This window comes from Anopheles coustani, chromosome 3 (assembly GCF_943734705.1).
Source record: "Anopheles coustani chromosome 3, idAnoCousDA_361_x.2, whole genome shotgun sequence".
Classification (NCBI taxonomy): Eukaryota; Metazoa; Arthropoda; class Insecta; order Diptera; family Culicidae; genus Anopheles; species Anopheles coustani.
In genome coordinates, this window is record NC_071288.1 from 18336476 (window position 1) to 18358791 (window position 22316).

The 22316-nt window shown below is 43.7% G+C and overlaps 1 protein-coding gene across 2 annotated transcripts in view; it reads right to left on the bottom strand.

Moving 5' to 3' along the window:
• The window catches only part of LOC131261261 (calcium uptake protein 2, mitochondrial), a 47951-nt gene extending 31620 nt beyond the window's left edge, over positions 1-16331 (bottom strand). For both annotated transcript variants that reach the window (XM_058263257.1, XM_058263249.1), the window contains exon 1: positions 16119-16331. In XM_058263257.1, coding sequence (XP_058119240.1) covers positions 16119-16331 — 213 coding nt within the window. The remainder of the gene's footprint in view (positions 1-16118) is intronic.
• Between the last annotated feature and the right edge of the window lie 5985 nt (positions 16332-22316).

The window sequence follows — 22316 nt, forward strand, 5'->3', positions numbered from 1 at the left end:
TTCATTTTCCCCGGAGTTTTTTTCCTCCAAAATTTTAAAACCATCGTGAACTTCATATTTGGGAGAATAATAATTCTAAGCTACCTGGAGAAGAAGATGCTGACCGGCGTCCTTCCGTGGGTGGTGGGATCGATATCTTTTTCGCCGTTGTTTGGCCGCCCGGCCTTTCGACATCGGAATGCTATTGTTCGTGTGCGCGGTAAAATATTGCGCCAAAATCGACTACCGGCTACCGGCGCACGGCGATGAGCCGGATTTCACGCAATAAATTTGAGATCCAGCGTGGGTAAAGGAAACCTTCGGAAGCTTTACCGAGAAGAATGTCACACGTGCGACTTGCGTGGCGTGTGGTCCTCCGAAGGGAGCCCGCTTTCCCATTCGGCCGAAGGAAGTTGGTTTAATCAATTAAGCGGGATAAATCTGTGTGGCTGCAGTTCCACCCTCCCATTCATTTAAACGTACGCCTGCGCATTCGCACACCCCGGGTTCGCCTAATCAACGCCAACCGATCTGACTCCGCTGCCAAAGGGACATAAATTTTAACTAGCCAACATCATCAACGCGCGCGCGCAAACTGATCCTGGCCGATGGCGCGGGGCGGGGGGAGGGTGATTGGAAAAACAATAACACCTACAACATTAACCTTCAACTCCCTTCCAGTCCTCTCTCACCTGCTTGGAAAAGGCGTTAAACCTTTCATTTCCGCGTTTCGGCGAGGCGCACTTTCAAAGGCAATCATGCCGACACCGATCGGCACCGGGTCGCCGTGTATCGTTTGGGAAGCATTTCCCTGCCGGGACCTCATGGGCCGTGGGGCACCTCGCAAAGCAAACAGACGGGAGGAGAAATTGTAATAAGCTACACTGTGCGAGGTCGATTTTTATTGATTTCCCCATCACCCGCGAGCATAATCGTGTCCCTTTTCGGGTGGAAGCTTTCTTCTGGAGGCAAGACATTCAAGGGTTTTCTTGCTTTTCCCTCCCACCTTCCAACGGGTGGTGCTCTTCTGGCGCGCCACGGGAATGCAGCCGGAAAAGACCACGCGAGCCGGCGTCGCTGTTCGAGCCGGAATCAGTGTGAATGAGAACGATGGTAGCGAAGCGCACGAAATGCATGTTCCAGCGATGTTGTAGGGTGAAGTGGATTAAGATAAGCACGAGATGTGAATCACCGGAGGATCGCGTTCGAATGTGTCGGTCCCTTTGTGGCGAAGGTGGACACACTTGAAAATCAATCGCAGTGGATCTTATTCTCCAGGTCCAATCCATGTTCAAATTTTAAATAGAACTGCTGCTGTAGGAAGGAAAAAAAACTACTTGATTGAACAATTTAACACCACCACCGAAAGTTCGTTGTGAACAATTTTGGTGCATGTGAAACTTTGTTTTACAGAGCCCATTGTTGTTATTGCTATCCTGCCCTTAACGAAACTTGTTAAAAAGACAATTAAAAATCTATACTATTGCAACTATGTTTTTGGCTGAATAATATTCTTTGTGTTATTGCAATTGAAGATATCTTTATAACTAAGAAATTCGTCGTTTTTGTCAAGTTTGGATCGAAAAACTGATTTTTGTAAATTGTATATTTATCTTATGTTATGTATGTTACCTTTTTTTCCAGTGATACTAAAGCATATAATAATATTTCGAAATTAATATATTATTCTGCACAACTTACGTAAAATATTATGCGGAAATTGGATTAAGTATTTCAAGCAACAATGCTTTCGAAAATAATTCAAAATTTAATATCGCTCAAATACATAAATCGCATATAAATACAACTCCATGAATAGATTCCTATACTGCGTTTCCTACAGATGTTCACTGTTTCGAATAACCAATAGATTACTTTTCTGCATTTCACAGGCCGGCCATAGTGTCCGTTGTGTTAAAAAAAACGGACCAAAGTCAACCTTATCTTTGACAGCGCTGTTTGTAGTGCATTCACAAAAGGTAATCCTACGACATCGGTATTAGTCATGTAAAACTTTCCGTTTGATTGTCCTCCCCGGGGGCGGATTTTTGATAGAACGATTCAAAATGATCGGTTTTTGTGGTGTAATGTGCCCCGGGGATCGAACGGAAAATCGGTAACATTTAGCCCCCCATCACCTTCTTCCCCTCATCGTCGTTTTCAAAACGACCGTTTAATAGTGGGCGCTAAGGGGCAGCGCGTGCATAAATAAATATTTGGTTACCCTTTTCGGTGCGGGCTTTTAATCACGGCCGCGGCTTCCTTCCCGCACGGCATTGGTAAGGTGATCGTGCGCGTCGAACGGATATCGAACCTATAGGAAGGGTTCCTTTTCGAACGGGTTCGAGAGCGATTCATCCACAAAATCCCTGATAGCCATAAATTGTACGACCGCAGGCCATCGAAAGCTCGATGGTTCCGAAAAGCCATAACGTTCTAAGGCAACGCATCCACTCTCATCGGGTCGGCGCCGCTAAGGTGGAGGTGGTGGAGGTGTTGCCGGTGTTGGTGAGCGGGTATCGCTGGCTTGTCGCTTAAGGAAGCGGCACCATGCACAGCAGTACCTTACCGCGGGGTAAGCGTCCACCAACCGGAGCCGCCAGAATGTCAGGGCATAAAACAAATCCGAACCAGTTCGATATGATTCGATTTGCCTCATTAAAACGTTATGACATCCCGGGGTGTTGTTTTCATAAATTCGTTTCAGCGCCATCGATAATGACCGTAAACATGGTCGGAATTTATGGGGCTTAACTTTTTCCACCGATGATCGTCCTTTTGAGAACGATAATTACTGGCTAGCGCGGGAGGATTAGAAGGATACAGTGCAGGGGTCATTAAAGGTAGATAAGAAAGAACCAAAATACAAAACCTCGTAAATGTTAAATTATTGTCGTTTACTTTGATATGTTCGTTGGTAAAAAACAAATCTGCAATAAGTGTTTCTAAATACTTCATTTTTTACCTCCATTAATTGTATATTAAACTTTACAACCCATTAATCTGCCCTGTAAGCTGGCGAAGGCGGCAACACACGGGAATTAAACCAGATTAAGAAAATGGTGGTGTTTTGTTGTGTTACTTTCAACCCAAAAGCCAAAATTCAGTGCCGTTTTGTTGCCAGAAAGGTCGCGTGTGCTCAGCGGGCGTAACAAGTGCACGTTAAACTTAATCGAAACGTTCCGGCGACGGAGACTTCCCGCCGGGGTTTCTCCACAGGACAGTTCACCACCGTACGAACAGCATGGGCCAATAAATATCCCATTTTGCAAATGTTTTTATATGGCACATTTTAGGGGAACGCCTGATGGGAAGCAAGACCCAGTAAAGCAACAGAAGAAAAAACAAGAGTCCTTCACGTTAACACCAACGGGAAGGCGCCCAAAATGCAATCTAAATCACAGCCCCTGACCGAAAACGATGCAAAACCATTTGTAGAACGGTACACAAATGCAATGTTTGTGATCATATCTGATTTGGGAACGCATATCGCGAAGATAAACGGTCTTGCTGTTGGGGCTGTTGTCCCCGAGGGATCGCTGTGTTTTGATGAACGCTGATGTTTTGTCATGAAAGAAATTTGCTTTCATCAAAAAACAGTTACAACCAACCGCGAGCCCATCAACCGGAGGCAGAGCAAGCTGCCAGCAAAAAAAAACCCCAATGGGAATGGGGAATCTTCCGGCCAGCGACGGTCAACTCCAACTCGGGTCGCGGCGAGAAAGTCGGTGTTGTTCAACGAAGTCGTTTGAATAAAATAACGATCAAGCGAACCGGGGGTGTCCGTGTCTATCGTCGCCCTTACCGCCTCACGCACATTCGTTGCGTCCTACGCGCAAAAAAACGACGAAGAAAAATGTCCACGAAAATCGTCACAAGCCGTTCGGCATTCCGGCGTAGATTGAGCCATCGGATGGGTGGTTTATTTAATAGTGAAATTGATTCGGACAGTTTAGATAGCAAGCGGTTGGGCGGAAGCCTTAACGGAACTATTAATTTACGAACGGTTAAAAGGAGGTACGTACGCATGCGCTGGGCGGCTTGCTCAGCATTCTATCGACATCGATTATATTATGTTGCAATAAATTTGGAAACTATTCGCCGATAGCCTTTCGCGTGTAGTTTTGGAGAAATGGTATTGTCAAATAAATTAGCGATTTGTTTCAGTTCAGAATGAACACTGATTGGTCTTATTGGGTTGTCGCGGGGTTAAGAACTTGGACGATAACGTGCGTTCTTCTATAAATTCCCCAAATGCTTAAGAGTTCGTTCGTCCTAAAATAGTATGTCTGATAAAACACATAGTTTAGGTTCTTTTATGTAATACAAAGAACTTACAGGTCATTGACCTTAGTGGGAAGTGAAAGCGAAAAGCCATTTTCAGTAGTCAACAAAACTAACTATGCTGGTATTAAATATTTTGAAGGTTTATCTTTCCCGAAAGAAATCCTTCGTTCTAGGAATTCGGTAAATATGTTTCCGGAGCTGAAGAAAACTGAAGAAGCAAGATTCAAGACCAGCATCACTGTGCAGGTTGCTTTCAAACGCGTCAACGTATGCCCACAGAACTAGATCTAATTGATAATTCCTACGGTGCGCGATCTATTGCCGAGTTCGCCCTTTCCGCCGGGAGCGTACGCTGCTCTCTTGCTGCCTCCAGGCGGTGCATCATCTTTGGAATGTCCCAATCGTACCGAGCGATGCGTGTTCGTTGTCCATGAATCATGGAAATGTATCTGCCCGCCTGCACAGCTAGCTTCCCCGTGCCGCAAGGACTCGCCAGCGTGCGGTACACCTTCGGCAGCATGCGCACGTAGATCTGGATCTTGTTAGAATGCACTCTCCGGTGTGCCCGAGACCGGGGGCGAACGTTTCGAGTTCAAGGTGAATGGCACACGACCCGCACTCAGGACTTTCGGAGATTGATCTACACCGTAGGGGCAACTGCCAGCTAGCCCAGGTACGGGTGGGGGGATGTTTGTGTCAATGACATTCGATCCGTGAGTATAGATAGATTGGCCGAAGTCGTGACCTGGTCTCGGAAGGGTCGAGAAGGGTTAGAATTGAATTCGGATCCGTCACTCTACGCTGCGCCTTGAGCAAGTTCAAGTGTACCAGGGAAAATCAAGAACGCAAACCGGGAAGGAGTTCCAGGAGATCAGGAGCGCAATAAAAACCTGTCGGGTTCATAAAGTCCAGGAACTGTCAAATCGGTTCACGATCGCTTCAGGTTGCAAGCATTCGAAAGGAGGAAGGCGCCCGCTCCCCGAATCACATTAAACTGCAACTCACTTTTCATCGCTTGCTCAGGGGATTTTGGCATGTCTCTGGAGATTGCTGGTTGCCAAGCAAACGTTGAACTCCGATTGCTGGTTCCCCCCGAAGACGTTAGTTCTGCTGGCGAGATGATCATTTCAACCCCAACTCCATCTGCAGTGTTCGGGCTTCGTTCCTTGGAACCATTAATGTCGATGCCGTTTTCTTCGTCTCTCAAGGGACTCTCTTATGGCTCATGGACACATTTAAAGTTTTACGGAAAAGTCATATGTATGTAACTTCATATCCTGGCTTAGTGCCGTAAAATGTTGGCCTGTTTCGACCACTGTTCCACCCAACCCAACATGTTCCAGGAGTGACTACATTCGATTCGAATCTCAGCAAAACCAGCAAAATGGACCTCGAAAAGTACTACACCGTCCAGTTTCTTTTCCGCCAGCTGTAAACGAAGGTGTCAACGGATCTGCATTCGAGGTGCGCTAAAAACTTGCACTTTTAATTCGGTAGAATCGGGTGGGAGGTTGGTGGACGGACGGTTCCATTTTTATTGGCCAAAACCGAAAACCGGGTCTCCCCGAAACCGATCCACTACCGGACAGAACCAGAACAGGAAATGTTGACTTTTTTTTGGGGATTTCTTTTGCGTTTTCGTACGCAGGCCACAGACAGACTGGGCTCTCGAGTTCTATATACTCTCGCGAGGGAAAGTGTATTGGGACGATTTTTTCCTTTTTCATATTTGTCGCATCAGATTCGGTTATGTCAGTGCGGTCGCACCAGAAACATGATTCCACTCCAATGTGAAGCACAAATTTTCGCGAGCGGGATATTGCCGTGTACCAAATATGGTCGCGCGCCGGGCGCTGCTGCGTTGGTGTCTCTCGGCGTGTTTGCCATAGGTCTGCCTTGCATCGTGACCGTGACCCTGAACCGAGATGCCGGTATGGAGCGTGAGAAATTTAATCCCATCCCGAGGAGATATAGGTTGTTTTTAAATGCGTACGCTTTGTTCCGATTTCGAAATAGATAAGACGAAATGAAGAGATTCTTTCAACAGGAATCAATGGTGAATTTGTGTTTGAGTTATTTAGCGTAGGAAGTGATATTGAGTACTTTTTTATGCAGGTCCAAAAATAGTCCAAACCTTTTTTTTATCGCGGATCACTCCGAAAGAAAACCACTCTCAAACACAGTAACTACAACCCCATGTGTAACAAGTGCACGAAAACCTTCGCAATGATCTTTGCTTACGTGCCGTTGGGCCGGATATCTGCCAACATTCGCAAGTCGACACACTAGTTTTAATTCATCTCGCTCTTTTTGCCCACCCTTGAACAACACCCCCCGTGTATTGGCACGATTATGCAAAATCCGTGGCAATTTGTTGGCCGGCCTACGAGCAAAATTGCACGTAGACCACTGTCCGTCCGTCCGTCTGTTGATATCTCTAGGGCCTCGGGCGGGTGGACACGGCAAGTTATGGTTTAAAATGCGCCACCAGCTGGCATCCCTTTCTTGGGAACGTGATTCAAGGGGGGCGAATAAATTTAATAGTTCGCAAGTGTGCCACTATTTCCCATTGCATCTGCCCGCACGCACCGATATGATTAATATCCGCCATCCTTTGCCGTGCGGTGGAATTTTGAGAATGCACAGGCGAACCCAGGGAAAACCACAGGTATTGCTTCAATCCTTGCAAGGAGAGTAAGTTGTCCTGTTCTGCGTGCAGTCACGGATCAGAAATCACTGGGACGCTAAAAGTGGTGAAAAAAAGGGGTGTAAGTTTAATCATTTATTGTTTAATTTATGGCGCCACGACCATACTAACGTTGACGTGCGCAAAGAGAAGCTACGGAAGATAACGAAAAGATCATGCAATGAAAGTAGAAAAGAAAAATGTTCAATCAGGCAGACCTCCTTTCCAGAAGGTCCTTCGCAACAGCATCGGAGATTTATGCCGCCATCGTGCAATGGGAGGCAGTCATTGGCTTGCATACCTTCTCGTGCGTTTGGCGCTTACGTGAAGCAAAAATAACAACGAAAATTAAGATGCAAAATTGAGAACTGTACGGTGAGAAATGGCGCCATATTAGTGGACCTATTAATAAATGATGATAATAATATACAATTATGGTCAAAATACGGAAGTTTTGATGGTTTTGTTTGGGGACTTGTAACTGTGGAGTTTTAATGCATTTATTTAACAGATTGTGATTTTTTATGGATGACTGAAAAGAAGAAAACAGAGCCTTCAGAATGCCTTACATTCTTTGCAGAAAATTAATTGAAAAGCAATAAAATATGGTCAATAAAACTACAGAGTATCGAGGCAACTTGATAGTGTTTCAATGTCAAACAGATTGGACCGAAAGCAATCACATCTTATCATCGTTTACTGCTCCAGTTTAATGTGCAATCTTGCGGCACGCAGCATGCTACCAATTTGCCATTTGCAACATTTTATGATGCATTTAGGAATACTGTGGACTTCACTGGTCTGTAGCGCTCGAATCAAACAACATGCGGGCGTGGAAAAGAGGTAATATAAACACAACATACACACCGACGGAAACTAATCATCGAATGGAAGGGAAGATTTTATCGCCGTGGTCATCACTTCGCGCGATCAATTCCTCCTACTTCCCTCGCGGACGGCAACGGCCATAATTTACGAGGTGTTTTTGCGGACGTTATCCTTCGTTGATCACCTCTTTTAACAAAATAATCAACGCCGATGACGTTGATCATCCGCCACCAGAAGTTGCCGCTGGCACAGATGCAGATACGATGCCGGGACCTATTGACTGACCCAGCTCCGAAGAATCCAAAATATGTGCCGCATTACAACCCGTTCGGTAGCGTAAATCATCGTCAAGCACTTTCAATATCTTGATATTGCTCACTTCTCGGGGAAAAAACAAGCAAAGGAACGGCCCTTCGCAACCCTTTGAACGAAAACCAGCGCGTGCCGTTACACCGCGTTACACCGGCCACGGGCACCGGCTCCTCACCCACAAACGAAACCCAATTGAAAGTGATTGAGGGCGATCAATAAATTGCCCGGCGTGCGATTTCGATCTCCTTGGGTTTTTCGCCGACCGGAGCCATAAATTACCCAGTTGATGAAACGGTCGTCGGCTTGCCGTAGGAGCCCTTAAGAGCTGCGTGCGCTCGAGGACGGCAAGTGCGTTTCTTCCACTGATAGTGGCCAGTTTTAGAAGGACCGTTTTACATTTTCCTCCCAACGGTGGGTGAGCATGCGTGGGGGTGGTTGACGTGCGTTCTAGAAACTGCAATTAAACGGCGCAACGGTATGCTTTCTATCGATTCCCGCAGAGCCCTCGGGGTGAAACGATCGAGCTAGTTCAACGACCTAACTGGATGCTGCTGCTCGTGCTTCAAAGGATCAGCATTGGTTTGTAATTCTCACCAGTTTTGTGGTTCTAAAAATGGAAAAAGATGTTCTTATTAGAAATTTATTTTACTGATTAACCAAAGTCGTCTCAAGTAAAGCACTACTGTTAGCAAACGCGAAAAGTGAAAAAGGGTTTCCTTTGACCAATCGAGGACATACCACATGAAGAAAGGGAAAATCCGTTTCCAGTGTGTGAATAAATCAAACGCCCCCTTTAAGTGAAACGTGTGAACCGATTGCGCTTTTCGTTTCTGCATCTTGTCCTCTCCCGGTGTTGGGTTGGCAAAAATTTTCCCCCAAGGGCCCGTAAAGCGATCGCAGCGATCTCGGATCGTGTCGTCAAGCGAGATAACGGCTATTTTGCCAACCCAGCAATTTTCCTGCAGCCGATGGCTACCATCCACACGATCGTACCCGATCAACAGTTCCAACTTTCCAATGAACCGAGGACGACCGCTTGGACTTGTTTCGTACGTCCGCTAAGTAATATGTAATTGAAAATGTAACGAGGGGCCGGGCCGACGAGCGAGGGGATTGTGGATCGGTTCGAGGCGGGTGCATGCGGTTTGCAAATGATGCCAATTTTCTACCGGGCGAATGAAATATGGAGGTGTTGATTGAATCATTACGCGTAAATGATAATCATTGGTGCCGCTTGATGCCTGGCCGATTACATAATTTTAATTTGTGTTTGTAATTTGATTATTAGTTTATTACAAAGGGCACACTTCAATGCCATTCCATTTAATCGCAATCATTCACTTTTTATTTTAAGTAGCCTCACCATCGATGAATAGTATTTATTTTTCAGCTTTTATGCATCAATTAAGGAAACGGAAAACATTGTGAGAAGGGCAAAAATTATTTGTACCTTTTTGCTGTTTGAATTGAAGTTTTGAAAGCTTTAAATCTTCCGTAGGCGTATCTTAATTCTTAAATTATACCCTCTTTTCTGCTAGACAACATGAAACCTTCAAAAGGAACTATCACTACCCCAGCTACGTTAAATGATGCGATCGTACGATAGCCATAGTAACGATTCGTTAATCGATGCGATGGGCAACATAACACCACAGCATAACGGCTATAACCCCAAAGGTTCTCAAACCATCCGCGTCACACAGGAACAATCAGAAGGGGCGCTAGTGTGCTCAGCGCAACACACTCATAAAAAGGAGGTTGGTTCATCTAGAACAAAAAGCGTTGATTGAAAAAGAAAACATTAAACGTATTTTTTTGCACTCATTGTCGTCTGCCTATGAATTGTTGTTGGTTGTGATGGTGAAAAATTGATTTCCACTAACCTCGATAGGCAAAACTCAACTTCAATATCACATTCAAATTCAATCAGATGCTATATGAGGTAACCTCCAAATTAACTCTGTTGTTTGACGTCTTCGAACCAAAACAAACTTGTGCGCAGTGCTTAGAAGACTCCAGTCGATAAAAAATACTGTTTTTGCTTTAATAGCAAAACCAACGTGAAAAGTGAGTGTTCATTGTAAGTTTTCGAAACATTAAACATGTTTTCTGTACAAAAACAAATGTGAATCGTTTAACAAAACGGTACGGGAACCGGTAATTGAGGAATGTTTGTTTGTGGTCATGAATGCATTGTGCATTGCAGTCCCACTTTCTTATCCTGACATGGCAGAGTGGTTGGTAAGTTGAATGCAATTGTATTTCGGTATGCTTCAGCCCCAACAATATATTATTGCAGATTTGATGAGATCGTCAACGGAAGAGGGGCCGTTTCCAGCGGTCGCCGTTCCGACCACTGATGTGGACCGTGTTTGTGCTCTGGAATTAAGTAAACTGGAATTAGATGGTGGACACAAAGAACACGCTCTCAAGTGACTCCACTGAAGGAACCGGGGCGAATCACGAGGATCTTACCGTATTACATTATACAGAGCAAGACGCCATTCCGTATTGCGTAAGTAGTAACAAATAATTTGTGGAAGTTTTTTAATTTTTCAGAAGGCGAACATTTCTCTCACTCTTGTTGAAGATGGTTACCAACGACATAATATTCTTTAACTGTTCATCTCCACATAGCGAACTCTCCTCCGTCGAACTGTCGAACTCAGTTCCCGCAACAGCTGGGAAACTCGTAGGAAACTGGTAGGAAACTCTTGACAGCACTAGCAAAGCCCCTCGTTCTGACGTTTAATAACTGACGGATTAAGAAGAAGCGAAAAAAATCAGAAACAAAACTCGTTAATTTTAGAAAATTAGGCGTTACTTTTGTAAAAATATGGGTGAGGTATAAGAAATAATAAAATAATCCATAAAAACTGAAAATGTAACTGTTGATTTGAATTTTCAATTTTTAAACCGAAAAAACCGTTTACATTTAGCGCCTACATGTAGGCAACCGCCAGGTCGAAACGTTACGAGAGCGTACAATAAGGCATTTGTATCTCTTCTAATAGACGCTAAATGTACGCTCGTATTTTGTATGTTAATGTACGCGATTTGTCGCACGACGCATAAATTAATGCTCCTGGGGTAGAGACAGGATTAGCTGTCACGTGTCATTTAAAGTCAGCATTTCGATGCTAAAAGTAAAATGTACCTCCATCTAAGCGATCGTGCTCATCTTGTGATCCTGTGGGAATTGTTTTGGTCGCCGATTAAAATCCGACCTAACGTTGCACGCTTCATGGACGATCCTCGTCTTCTCAGGCCGGACAGAAGGCGTTGATGAATCTGCCCACAATGCTGCTGTGTTTGCTCACGAACTCATCATCACGTTTGACACAGGAATAAGGTTTAATAAACGACAAAAGGGGAAGAAATTCAATTTGTTCAACGCGCAGATGATGAGTGAGGAACACCCAAGATGAGATATGGTATGGTTTTGGGGTGGATTTGTTTACAGAAGGCAAGCTTTCCATGGGCAGATTGTTCAACCTATTTTCCGTGTGAGACGCAGGTTAGTTGCTAACATGATACTAGTGCAATTGCAAAAGTTTCTGGCACGCGTTGGCCAATGTCCAACTGCTTGTTACGATCATCACAGAGTCAATCTGGAGGAAATGGCGTAAAAATGCTATCCCATGACATGGCTACACCCCGGTATGGGGTAATTAATGGTTGTCCCGGGATATAAAGCTTTCTATCATTCAATCATAATTGCCCATAAGCACCAGGACGTATTGCGATTGCAACCGGCCTCTGCGTCCTGGTGGCGCGCTGTACGAAATAACTTGCTGCTAACATTTTATTCCCTGCAGTCAACGGCAACAAAACCGGATCGGGGCGGTAGGATACCGTTGAAAGGTAAAATTATTTTACCACACTCGCTTCCTCCACGGTGCGCAGAAATGAGTGACCTGAGGGTAGATTTAGAAACGCCTTTGCTACGAATTAGGTAGACCACTGGAAACGAGTTGTTTGATTAAAGGATAGTTAAACATTTTTAGGGACACACAACAGTATTCGTTTTACGTGAGCAACGAAATTAATCTGATCATATGGATGACAATGGGTGCAACTAATAAAATCTAAATTCGCCAATCCTCTTGTGCGATGATTCAGCCATAGTTTATGTACCTACGTTTAAAAATTGCCTACGTGCAAATGCTGTTTGTCGCATAAAGAAAAACCAAGTGATTCATCCAACTTCCCACTTCCAACTTGGGCATCCGGAAAGTTTCTTCCGTCGTTAGTATCGTCACCAAATGCTGTCGATATTTAATAACAAACAGGTGAACTGATTGATATTCGAACTGATGTCACAGTTCTCCATTTTGTTGTATAAAACAGCATGAAGTATATGGTAGTGATGGGAAAACCCAGCAAACACCCGTCACTTCACATCCTGGAGCCTGATTATGAAAAAGAAACCCTGAGAAGAATACATATTAACGTTAGTGTTGATTAATATGGTGGTGACAATTCTCAGGGGGGCTCGAAAAAATTGAAAAAAACTGCGTCATGTGAATATCGAGAGGAATTTATAGTTTGATAAATTGAAAAAACTAATATCTTCTCTACCGACATTTGAAAATTGAATATCTAGAAGTCTTGGAGACCGCACATATAGAAAAGTTCTTTAAAAAACATATTTTTTAAAAGAAAACATTATTCATACTGTTCTAAATCCCATCCTTACTCGATAGTTTTTTCACATGTAACAAGAAGACCAACTATGGCAGGGCTCTTTGCGATTGAGTGTAGAAAGGCATATCGCAAGACGCGTCCATGCTTCACTTAAGAAGACATCACCATCGACGAGCGCGCGTAAACTAGTCGAAGCTGTTCGCCTCCAATAACAGAAGCTCCGCCTTGTGGTTGCGTTGAAAAATTGTACCAATTTGTCAAAGAGAAAAGGGAAACCCACGATCGAATCCAAATCACCGTACGTAACGACATTTCGTTGTCGCATTTGCGTACATTCAGCTCCTTCCTACCCTCTGCCTTCGCTTGTTCATCCCTCTTTTGGCTGATCTTAGGATCCTGGAAAGTGATCATCGCTTTGCGGTTCGACCCTAAGACTGATCGTGAAAACCTCCGCTCGTTTCGGGATTGTTGTGATTGCGAGGATCGACACTTTAAAAGCACGGTGCGGCAGGTCGTGTCTTAATCGGTGCGTAACGCGCAAGGACGGAAACTCGGTGTGGCTCGGCCCTTCTCCAACGTGCGGCAGAGGTCGATTCCCGAGTCATTGCGGGCATGCAGGGGGTAGCATGGAATGGGAAAAATAGGCTGTGGGAAAACGAACATGATTGATCCCCGGCTGTCAGCCGGTTTAATTAGGTGGATTATAAGCTCGTTCAGCCAGGGGTGAAAAACGGGAAGATTGTCTCGAATTTGTCACTCTCGTTCTCATTCCCGGCTGTTCGGTTGCATTCGAGCGATTGCCGGTTGCTGTCTTGTTGCGGAAACGGCCGCTCAAACACTGTTCTCAGGCGATCAACCGGTTGTCCTTTGAATGTCGCACCCTGCTGCAAGAGGAACCCTTACGTTAAGAGGGGTTGTGTATTCCTCTACCAGGGAACACTCTCGATCACGTCACAGCAAGTGTCCATTTGCGGTGTTTCCCGGCGGGGGTTTATTTCTGTACGCTCTTTCCCGTGGGGTCCACGAAACGCGACTTTCCAGTTTGGTCCTTGCATCGGACCTGATTGGTTGTTCATAGACGTTCAACTGGAATATCCTCGAAAGGATGTCACCGACGACTTCGACAACGTCCGTTTCGGTAAAGACTTTCCGACAGGTGTTGATGATGGAATTGATAGTCGGCGATCGTTTAAGGAGATGACGTGGGTTTGTAAGTATGGGAATGCCTGCATTGATTGAAGACGATATCTTGAAGTCAGATTACAAATAGTTCTTCCACAGATAAAGATCGAATATGTAACAAATCAAGAACTGCAAAATCGTATTGCAATAGATATAAACGACGCGCAACTTGTCTTGAAGCTTGCTCCATTTAAAGCCGATGATGTCATAGGGTAATCCCCCGCCAAATGATCTTATCACTGTTTGATTAGGATTATGCAATACCGTTGTCACCTTAGACTACTACCGGTTTGTAAACCGGACTCGGTCGGTTTCTCCCATTTGTTGAGTTCTGAAACATTCCGAGACGTTTGAAAAAGAAGCAAAAATAAAACGGCACATAGCGTTACGATAGTTTGCATTCGCATAGTCAATATTGACTGTCTTGAATTCTGATGTTGCTTTGATGCCGCCTTCCCCTCGTCCCTTCTTCTACAGGAATCCATTCGGCTTGGGGTTCAGTGACCGATAAGCGGTACGGCATAGGTTGGCGCTTGGTTTATCATCCACTGTATCTTATCACCTAGTTTAGTGAAAACTTTGCCCCATGGCGCGCGCATACACACGCAAACAAAACTGCCTCGCAAAGAGTCATGCAAATGTTTAGATTTTCGTTTGACCCTCTGCGAACGTGGCGCCAACGGGTGGAAATGGGGAAGCGAACCTCGCTAATTAAACAATTACGGATGCGGGACAATAGGATTTTGTTTTCTCCTTTTGAACATTTGCGCCGAAGTTAGGTTGCGATAAGATAATTTACCGAGAGTGCGGCGAAAATTTTACGATCGGGAATGAAAGAGTTCTGGGTCAGAGTTTGTGAAAGAATATCGAAGTATTGATTGATCCTGTTGGTGCGACTAATGCAACATTGTAAGGTCGCAGTGAATGTGAATGTGATCAATTAACATTCAAATTTACAATTCTTGAATGAGGAATGACCTTTGAATAGAATGCAAATAAATGTCTAAAAACATATTTACACCAGCCAATTAATCATAACCTGCCTAATCTCAACCCAAAACCATGTCCATTTGGTATCGACATTTAATTATGCTATACGTTTACTGCATCTATGTTAACTATATAAATTGAAAAAATATGCAATATTCTTGGCTTTGTACAATTTCATACAAGCGCATCTATTATTATTAATTTTAAAATTTTACAAAAGATATCTTTCAGCTGTTGACTTAGCTTTTATTCTACGTACCGCTTTAAAATACACATCATTATATTTAAATAGTTAAATAAAAGATAACAAAATACATAAGTAAGTAGAATGGATATTATTCCAGCAGGATTCGTATTCCGACTTTTAGTCGAAATAAACCAAACTGATATCACCAATAGGTTTCTGTTTTAGATAAACTTATAAAACAAAATTTCATAACCATCACATTTGTGTGTAAACATTTGTGAACAGCTGATATCCGTCCTGCAACTGAACCACTGTGCGGCGCAAAGAATTTTGCAATGGTATTGGTGCGTCAAAACCCGGTTCTCACGGCAGTTTTAATGTGCATGTTACGCTGAGTCGGCGAACTCGAAACACAAACATTGTTACACCGGGTAGTGTGGCGTTTACAAAACACTTGGATTACGTTGTTTTCCTAGGATTAGTCGCAATTCTCCGCGTAATTTTTCACCACCATTGCACCTGAGAATACCTTTTCTAAACATATTTAGAATGTCACGATAACGGACGGCTTTAGTTGTTGCATTTTAGTACGACGCCCGCGATGCTGCTATTGCTGTGAATAGCATTCCAAAAATAGATCGAACCGTCATCGTTTGCCAGACAACACCATATATGACCGCAGCATCATGTGTTTCGTTTTTAAAGATAAGACGTAGCGTAAGCACCTCTGCACGCACTTCCTGGAACTGTAGATGACCTTCCTCAAAACAAATTTCACTGTCACAGACGAGTCATTCGTCTGACATTTCGCAATGATAAACATGCATACACACACGCACGAACACACGAACCACAGGTGCACAAATTTTTCACTTCAATCACGCACTTCTTCCGTCCGACGCCACGTTTAATGGGCTCACTGATAAGAGATTTGTTTACCGAACACGCCACATGATTGCTGGATATTGAACTTGACCGAGGGTAGGCGAACGGGTTCACAAATCCGGCCGACACACTTACCTTCCGCAGCTGCAGCGCGTAGACCTTGGGACGGTTTCGGTAGGTCGCGGCGGTAAAAGCCAGCAGCCCACCGCTCACCAGGCAGATGTATCGGATGGTCGGATGGTGGAACCATTTGCGTGCACTGGAATTGTGACCGAAATTTCGCGATAACACCGAAAAAACTGGATTTGATTTCGAGCACCGTGCGATTCTATTTGTGTACATCGCCATCTTTGTTTGGTACTGACAACGAAAAGTCAAACGCGAGTTCCCGAGGACCTACGCGTGAGTGCCAGTGAGTGCGCGCGCGCTGTCGGTGAGTGGTGTTTGAATAACTCACATATTTCGCAAATACAAATCGATTGCGAAAATGTTGTGAAACCTATTTTATTCGTAATTTATTTCTTATCTTTTGCGTTGTACCTGATACATGAACTATGTTATGTTTGATACCTTTTTAAATTATCTTTTAATTTGTATTTGAAAGGTCGTAGCGTTGGTCCATCACAGTATTTGCAGCCTGATTCGATCGTCTATGAAAATGGTTCACCGACGCATTGGCTTCGGTTATGCCTTGGTGAGCTTCATTCACAGCGTGTGCCAACTTTTCCAATAATAGAAAATAACTATAGTCAACTGATAACCTTTCTAGGTGGCCCGCCAACGACGTACGATGGTTCAGTAGCCGTGCCATCAAAACACTTCCGCTCCAGCTGATTTGCATTCGGCTTTGCGGCTAGGCAAAGTGTGTGCCATTACAAAGTAACACTTTCTGGGTAGGCAACAGGCGACAGGCCAGTGAAAAATGGTGACCATTGGCGAGTTGAACCTACCTTATCAAAATTCAATCAATTAATTTTCCCTACTTTTTCCGCTACGTTTTTGCGGTTCGTTCGTTTCCACTTCACACAGTTTTACTGAAAACTGGATCAAATAATCTTGATTTCCTGAACTGGGTCTGAAGCAAGCTCAACTAGTCTTCGAATTGCACTGACTTCGATGTTAGTTTCGCAGACTACATCCGATACCAACGACACGGTGGTCTCGAGGAAGGCGGCAAGGTAAGTAATATAAATTGCTCGATTCCGTACATCGCTTTATCATAATCGGCATAGTAATTAGCTATTACTTAGCTTATCGGTTTCGAAGCAGGTTTAAAAAGCGCGCCACTTCAGGATCTTGAACGAAGGTCTTACATAGAATCAACCAACTTTACGACCACGGAGTGCAACAGATCGATAGACTATCTTAAAAGATGCTAATGCTGCGATGACCGGGTGAAATAAATTATCTTCCACCAGGCCAGGTACTTTTTCCCGTCGCTCTTCGGCTCGAGGATCCACACTTTATCGGTCTATCTTGTTTGTTGTGTGTTCTAGTGTTGGGTGTTTCGCTGTATCTACACCGAACTTTTCCCGCAGTTGGTGGTTGAGAAATGGGAAAATCGGCACCGGATCGCCCACATTCACGAATACATTACCGCACACTTCTAGGCATCCCGGGGTGCGAACGGCTCAAAACATGAAACTATTAGTCTATGATAATCTAACATTGGTTTCCGAATAGGATGACACGAAAGAGGTTTTTTTCGTTTGCCACCATGCGAATGATGCCAATGTTGCATCACGAGGTATCGTGAAGGTTATTGGCGATATATGTGCTTTTATCCAACGGATCTTTCGAATTGATCGTGGTATGATAAATTATTTCTCACCATGGGAACGGTTTTGCATGTTTGTATATTAGAGATAGAATCGGTTCTTGGTGGAAGCTTTGGTGGAAGGGTTGTGTTTATCCAGCAGCCTTTAGAATAGAACATGATGTAGATGGACCGTTTGCTAACGGTTATAATTTGAAAAATATGTTGTTAACAGTTACATAAAATATTGATTTTGTGTGTCTAAAAATGATCCATCAGTTGCATCCCATGTCTCCCACAAACAAGTAACTATCGTTGAAAACAACAAAATCTATTCCCATGCTTAGAATCGCCGATGGTTTGAAAATTGAAAAATTGGTTCGCGTGCATGACGGGATTGTTGTCGTTTCGTCGAGCATAAATCACCGCTAATCACTAATCGGCGCCTATGGCGGCCCTCGCCAATAAGAAATCATTTAACTCGGCACCCGTTGTTTTGACTGTTAGTTTAAATTGATAGTACTTTGCGGTCGTCACCTACATTATCTTGTGTTCTTTGGCTTCTTGACCGATCCCTACCCGTTACGGAATGTTCTAATTGAAGAGCCATGTTTGCCTCCTCTGCGCCCAACGGCGAACCGGATTGTCGGCTCACCACGGTACAATGTTGGGCCGGTCAGTTCGGGGTAGATTAATGATATTCCACATTCCACCACCAATCACCCCCTCACCGAGCGTAAGCTCCTACCCTACTACCGCACACTTTCTTAGGTTAGAAGGATTAACGCCGGTCATGACGTGCCCTGGCAGATGGCTTGCGTTCGCGAAGGCGAGCCGTTCCTTCTTTCGCGGCGTGCCATGTGCTTCTCCTGACACTGATAACACACCCTCCATCAACCCTAGTGTTTGTGAGGAACAGATACCCGCGGTGCGGTTGCTTGTACTTGTTGCCGGCGTCGTCAGTAGCGGTTACGTCGAGAGCGCAAGCATTGCGCAGAGGAATGGCACCATCGAAAGCGTGATAACCATCGCACGTCATAGTGGCACGAATTTTGCTAAACACACGCTTCTTCTCCACTTCTCCCACTGGAGTGTTTTGCAGATCGATGTTCGGTACATTTTTTTCGCTTTATTGAATTCCCTCCGTTTTTTAACTGGTTGTTTATTTTAACTCGTTAGTATAATGAAGATTTTATGGATGTTTACTGGCAATGCTGATTACAAAATATCAATAATATGATCGAAGATCAGTATACTACCGTAGAAAAGTTTTATGTGTTTGTTCCATAGTACTAATTCTCCACTGAATAAAAAAAAAAATGAATGTTTTAAGTTAATTATCTGCCGGTTCAAACAACCAGAAATCTCTGATCTGATAACACCGGACCACGTTTCAATGTATCAGTTGCGACATTTTCTACTTAGTGTGCTATAATGGCAGTACTAGACGGATGCTGTTTGGTTTGTTGATTGATTGGTTGGTAACTGGTTGTTTACTTGTTTTTTTTTTACTATGTCAATAGTTATCTTTAGCGTCTTCTTTCATCTTCTACTTCTAAGTCGCCGTTACTGGGCCAACCTACTGATGCAACCCTTCTACGTTGCGTGGAGGAGTTGACACTTTCCGGTAGTATTTCGCGATCACTTGCTCCAGCGGTGGCCGCGAATAATGTCGCTAAGTGTGCGTGCTTATAAGCCTGTGTGTGTGTGTGTGTATATATATCGGCTGCTGGGCGCCGGGCAGCATGGTCTACGTGCCGAACAGCACCTTCGCCATGGATTCGCGCGCGCGCTCGAAAGGCACTTTTTTTTCGCAGGCGGCCGGTATTTTCCCTCATTCCTCCCCAAGTTGGCCTACGGTCGGAAGCTTGCAAAAAAGTGAGAAATGAGCAAAAAAACAGGTACCCTCGGCGCGCTTCGTCAGCAACAACAAACAGTTTGTTGCGAGTAAGGGGACGGGCACGATGTCAGGCTAGCGGGGGTGAGTCGTAGAAATTGTCTGAGCGCGCGCAACTTCGAAGCCACCCCAGTCTGGTTATGACGTCACGGGTTTACTATGTCGTGGGTTGGCCCCAATTTTTGGTGGGGGTTTTCTGCACGCGTGACACTTGTTATTGGATGGGGGCGCCCAAAGGAAGTCGGTTCTTTTCTTAAGGGATCTTCCATTGGGGGAAGTCTTCACGGAAACGAGAACTGAAGGTTTTCATTTGATTAGTCAACCCATAATTGTGGCTACTTTAGTGACTATAAGGATTATTTTTAGGCAGATGTTTTTAGGTTTGCAAGAGGTTTTAGAAAGCGAATGAGTGTTCGGAAAGGTGTCGGCGTTTGGTGCATATTTACATTGGTTAGCATCAGGCCCTGCGACGTAGATATTTGCTTTTTCTTTCGCCTTACCTTTAATCCTTTCAATTGTTTTTGCCAACAGACACTTTCGATCGCGACAAACCGGAGTTGCAGTGCTAAAGATTGGTCAAGGTTTAACGGTGGTTTGCTACGTATCGAATGCGATTGTGTTTGGTACAATTCAATTTCGACCATATCGCAATCCCGTGCTGTCCAACAGGTGGTTCGTGGCGGACCAATGATAAACGGCCAATTTAATTTGAGCGCAACGCGCAGACAAGTCATGTCCGAGAAGTGCACAAAGCTATCGAAAGTTGCATGTATATTGATATATGGAGTAAGTAGTCAGTTTCATCTGGCTCATGCAGGTGGTGTTCCGATGGGAAAATAATCATTAAAGGTTTTATGCTTCATGTGCGATAAAAAAAGGGTTTCCTGAAACTTACATGAAATAAATAATGCTTACCTCTCTGTCCTGTAAACCTGATTCTTTCCGTCCACTGTTGCTCCAAACTCAATCAAATATACAAGAGTCTAGTTGATTTCATATATTTTGTATAGCGATTATTCTCCTTACATAGTTTTGAATATTTTACAATATCGGCGTAGCTTAGGTATACTTAATATTTAATTTGTTTCTTAGTGTTTCATCTTACTTCACTAGTTAGTTTGTTTTGTCTAGATGCCTTCGCGACTTTCTTAAGTTTGAAAGCATTTCATAACAACTTTAGCGTATTTCATTCGTTCATTCGTTTTGTTATTCCTACTGTTATTACTGAACTTAGCCACCGTAGTATTTTAATGTTAATTTGATTTTTTTTCTTGTATACTTTTGTTATACTTTTGTTGCTACTATTTACACAAACACGTTTTTGCCTACTCGCTTCTGCGTCTTTTCTCTCAACTTTTCCAATGGCGAGTGTCTACAAAGATTATTTATTCTCCTTTCTTAGTTTATAAACTGTTTATCGATAGCTGCACGTTTGGGTGTGATGACAATTAATTCGATTTCTTTACCTCAGCTTTTCGATAGTTTTGTTCAATATTAATCGGTGTCGTTTACGAAATGGCTTCTCCGCTTCGCCGCTTCGGGCATGCGACTGTATGCAAATATGTTGCCGCGGAAAATGAATGACCTGTGGGAGATTATACACAGCTGTTGAAACTAGTCCACCAGTCTGTTGTGTGTGTGTGGTTTTTTGTGTTTTCTCCCAAAATCAAATCGGATTGGTGCACAATCTGCTTCCCATAGAAATGCAATTTATCATAATAGCATAACGGAGTTTTTCGGTAAGAAATCCTTTTTTTTTTGCTCCGCAAATACCGTGCATGATCGAGGGAAGCTTCGAAGAAAATAGAAACCCCATGTAGAATAATAAATTAGTATTAAACGACGTTCCGAGCAGACTCGTCTAATTTATTACCATCTGTCTAGTATATTTACTTTCGGCTGGAGTCTTTTCTTTCTACCCAAGTTTGATAAAATAATATGGCACTCAGTTCATCGATACTTTCAAGCTGACCAGTTTTCTATTATTCTTGCAATAATTAGTACACCTTCGCCGCATACAAAACACACTGTCACTGTGTTGTATGCGTGTATAAAATAGTTAGACACAGTGCTACATTAAGTCACCGATGATTATCTTGCGTACGACAACTGGCAATAATTTTCGAACAATTGAAACATGGAACATTTTCAATGGAGAAGTTAATCGACCTAACGCGCACAGTCGTTTCGGCGGTGTTACACTAACGCGGTTGCATGGTTATGAATAGTCGTACCTAAATAAGTTATTAATGACTAGAAGAATTTATAATAATCCATCGCTGTTTGGGAGCAAAATAGAAGGCGCAAGGACGCAGCGCTTAGAAAAATGAATCCGCATCGGGACGATTAAAGCGTTTTTAGAAGAAAGTTTAGACTTTTATTTAATTGGCAGTATGTTATGTGTATGTGTTTGATGATTTTTTCAGTTGTTTAGTTAATAATTTCGAATAAAGGTTCGAAAGCGTCAAAGCAGATGGACTCGGTTTAAAGAGTGTGCGATTTGGATTTCTAATGGAATTATGTTTTCCCTAATGCCTCGCCTTTGCTGGGCTTCGGCCACCAAGTGTTATCGTTCTATTTCTAGTAGGACATTCTTCCACTATTTGGTATTTCACTCTTCTCATCACGTTCGTTCGACGGCGAGCGTTCGGTTTGCCAACGGGATGAAGTCGAGACGGAA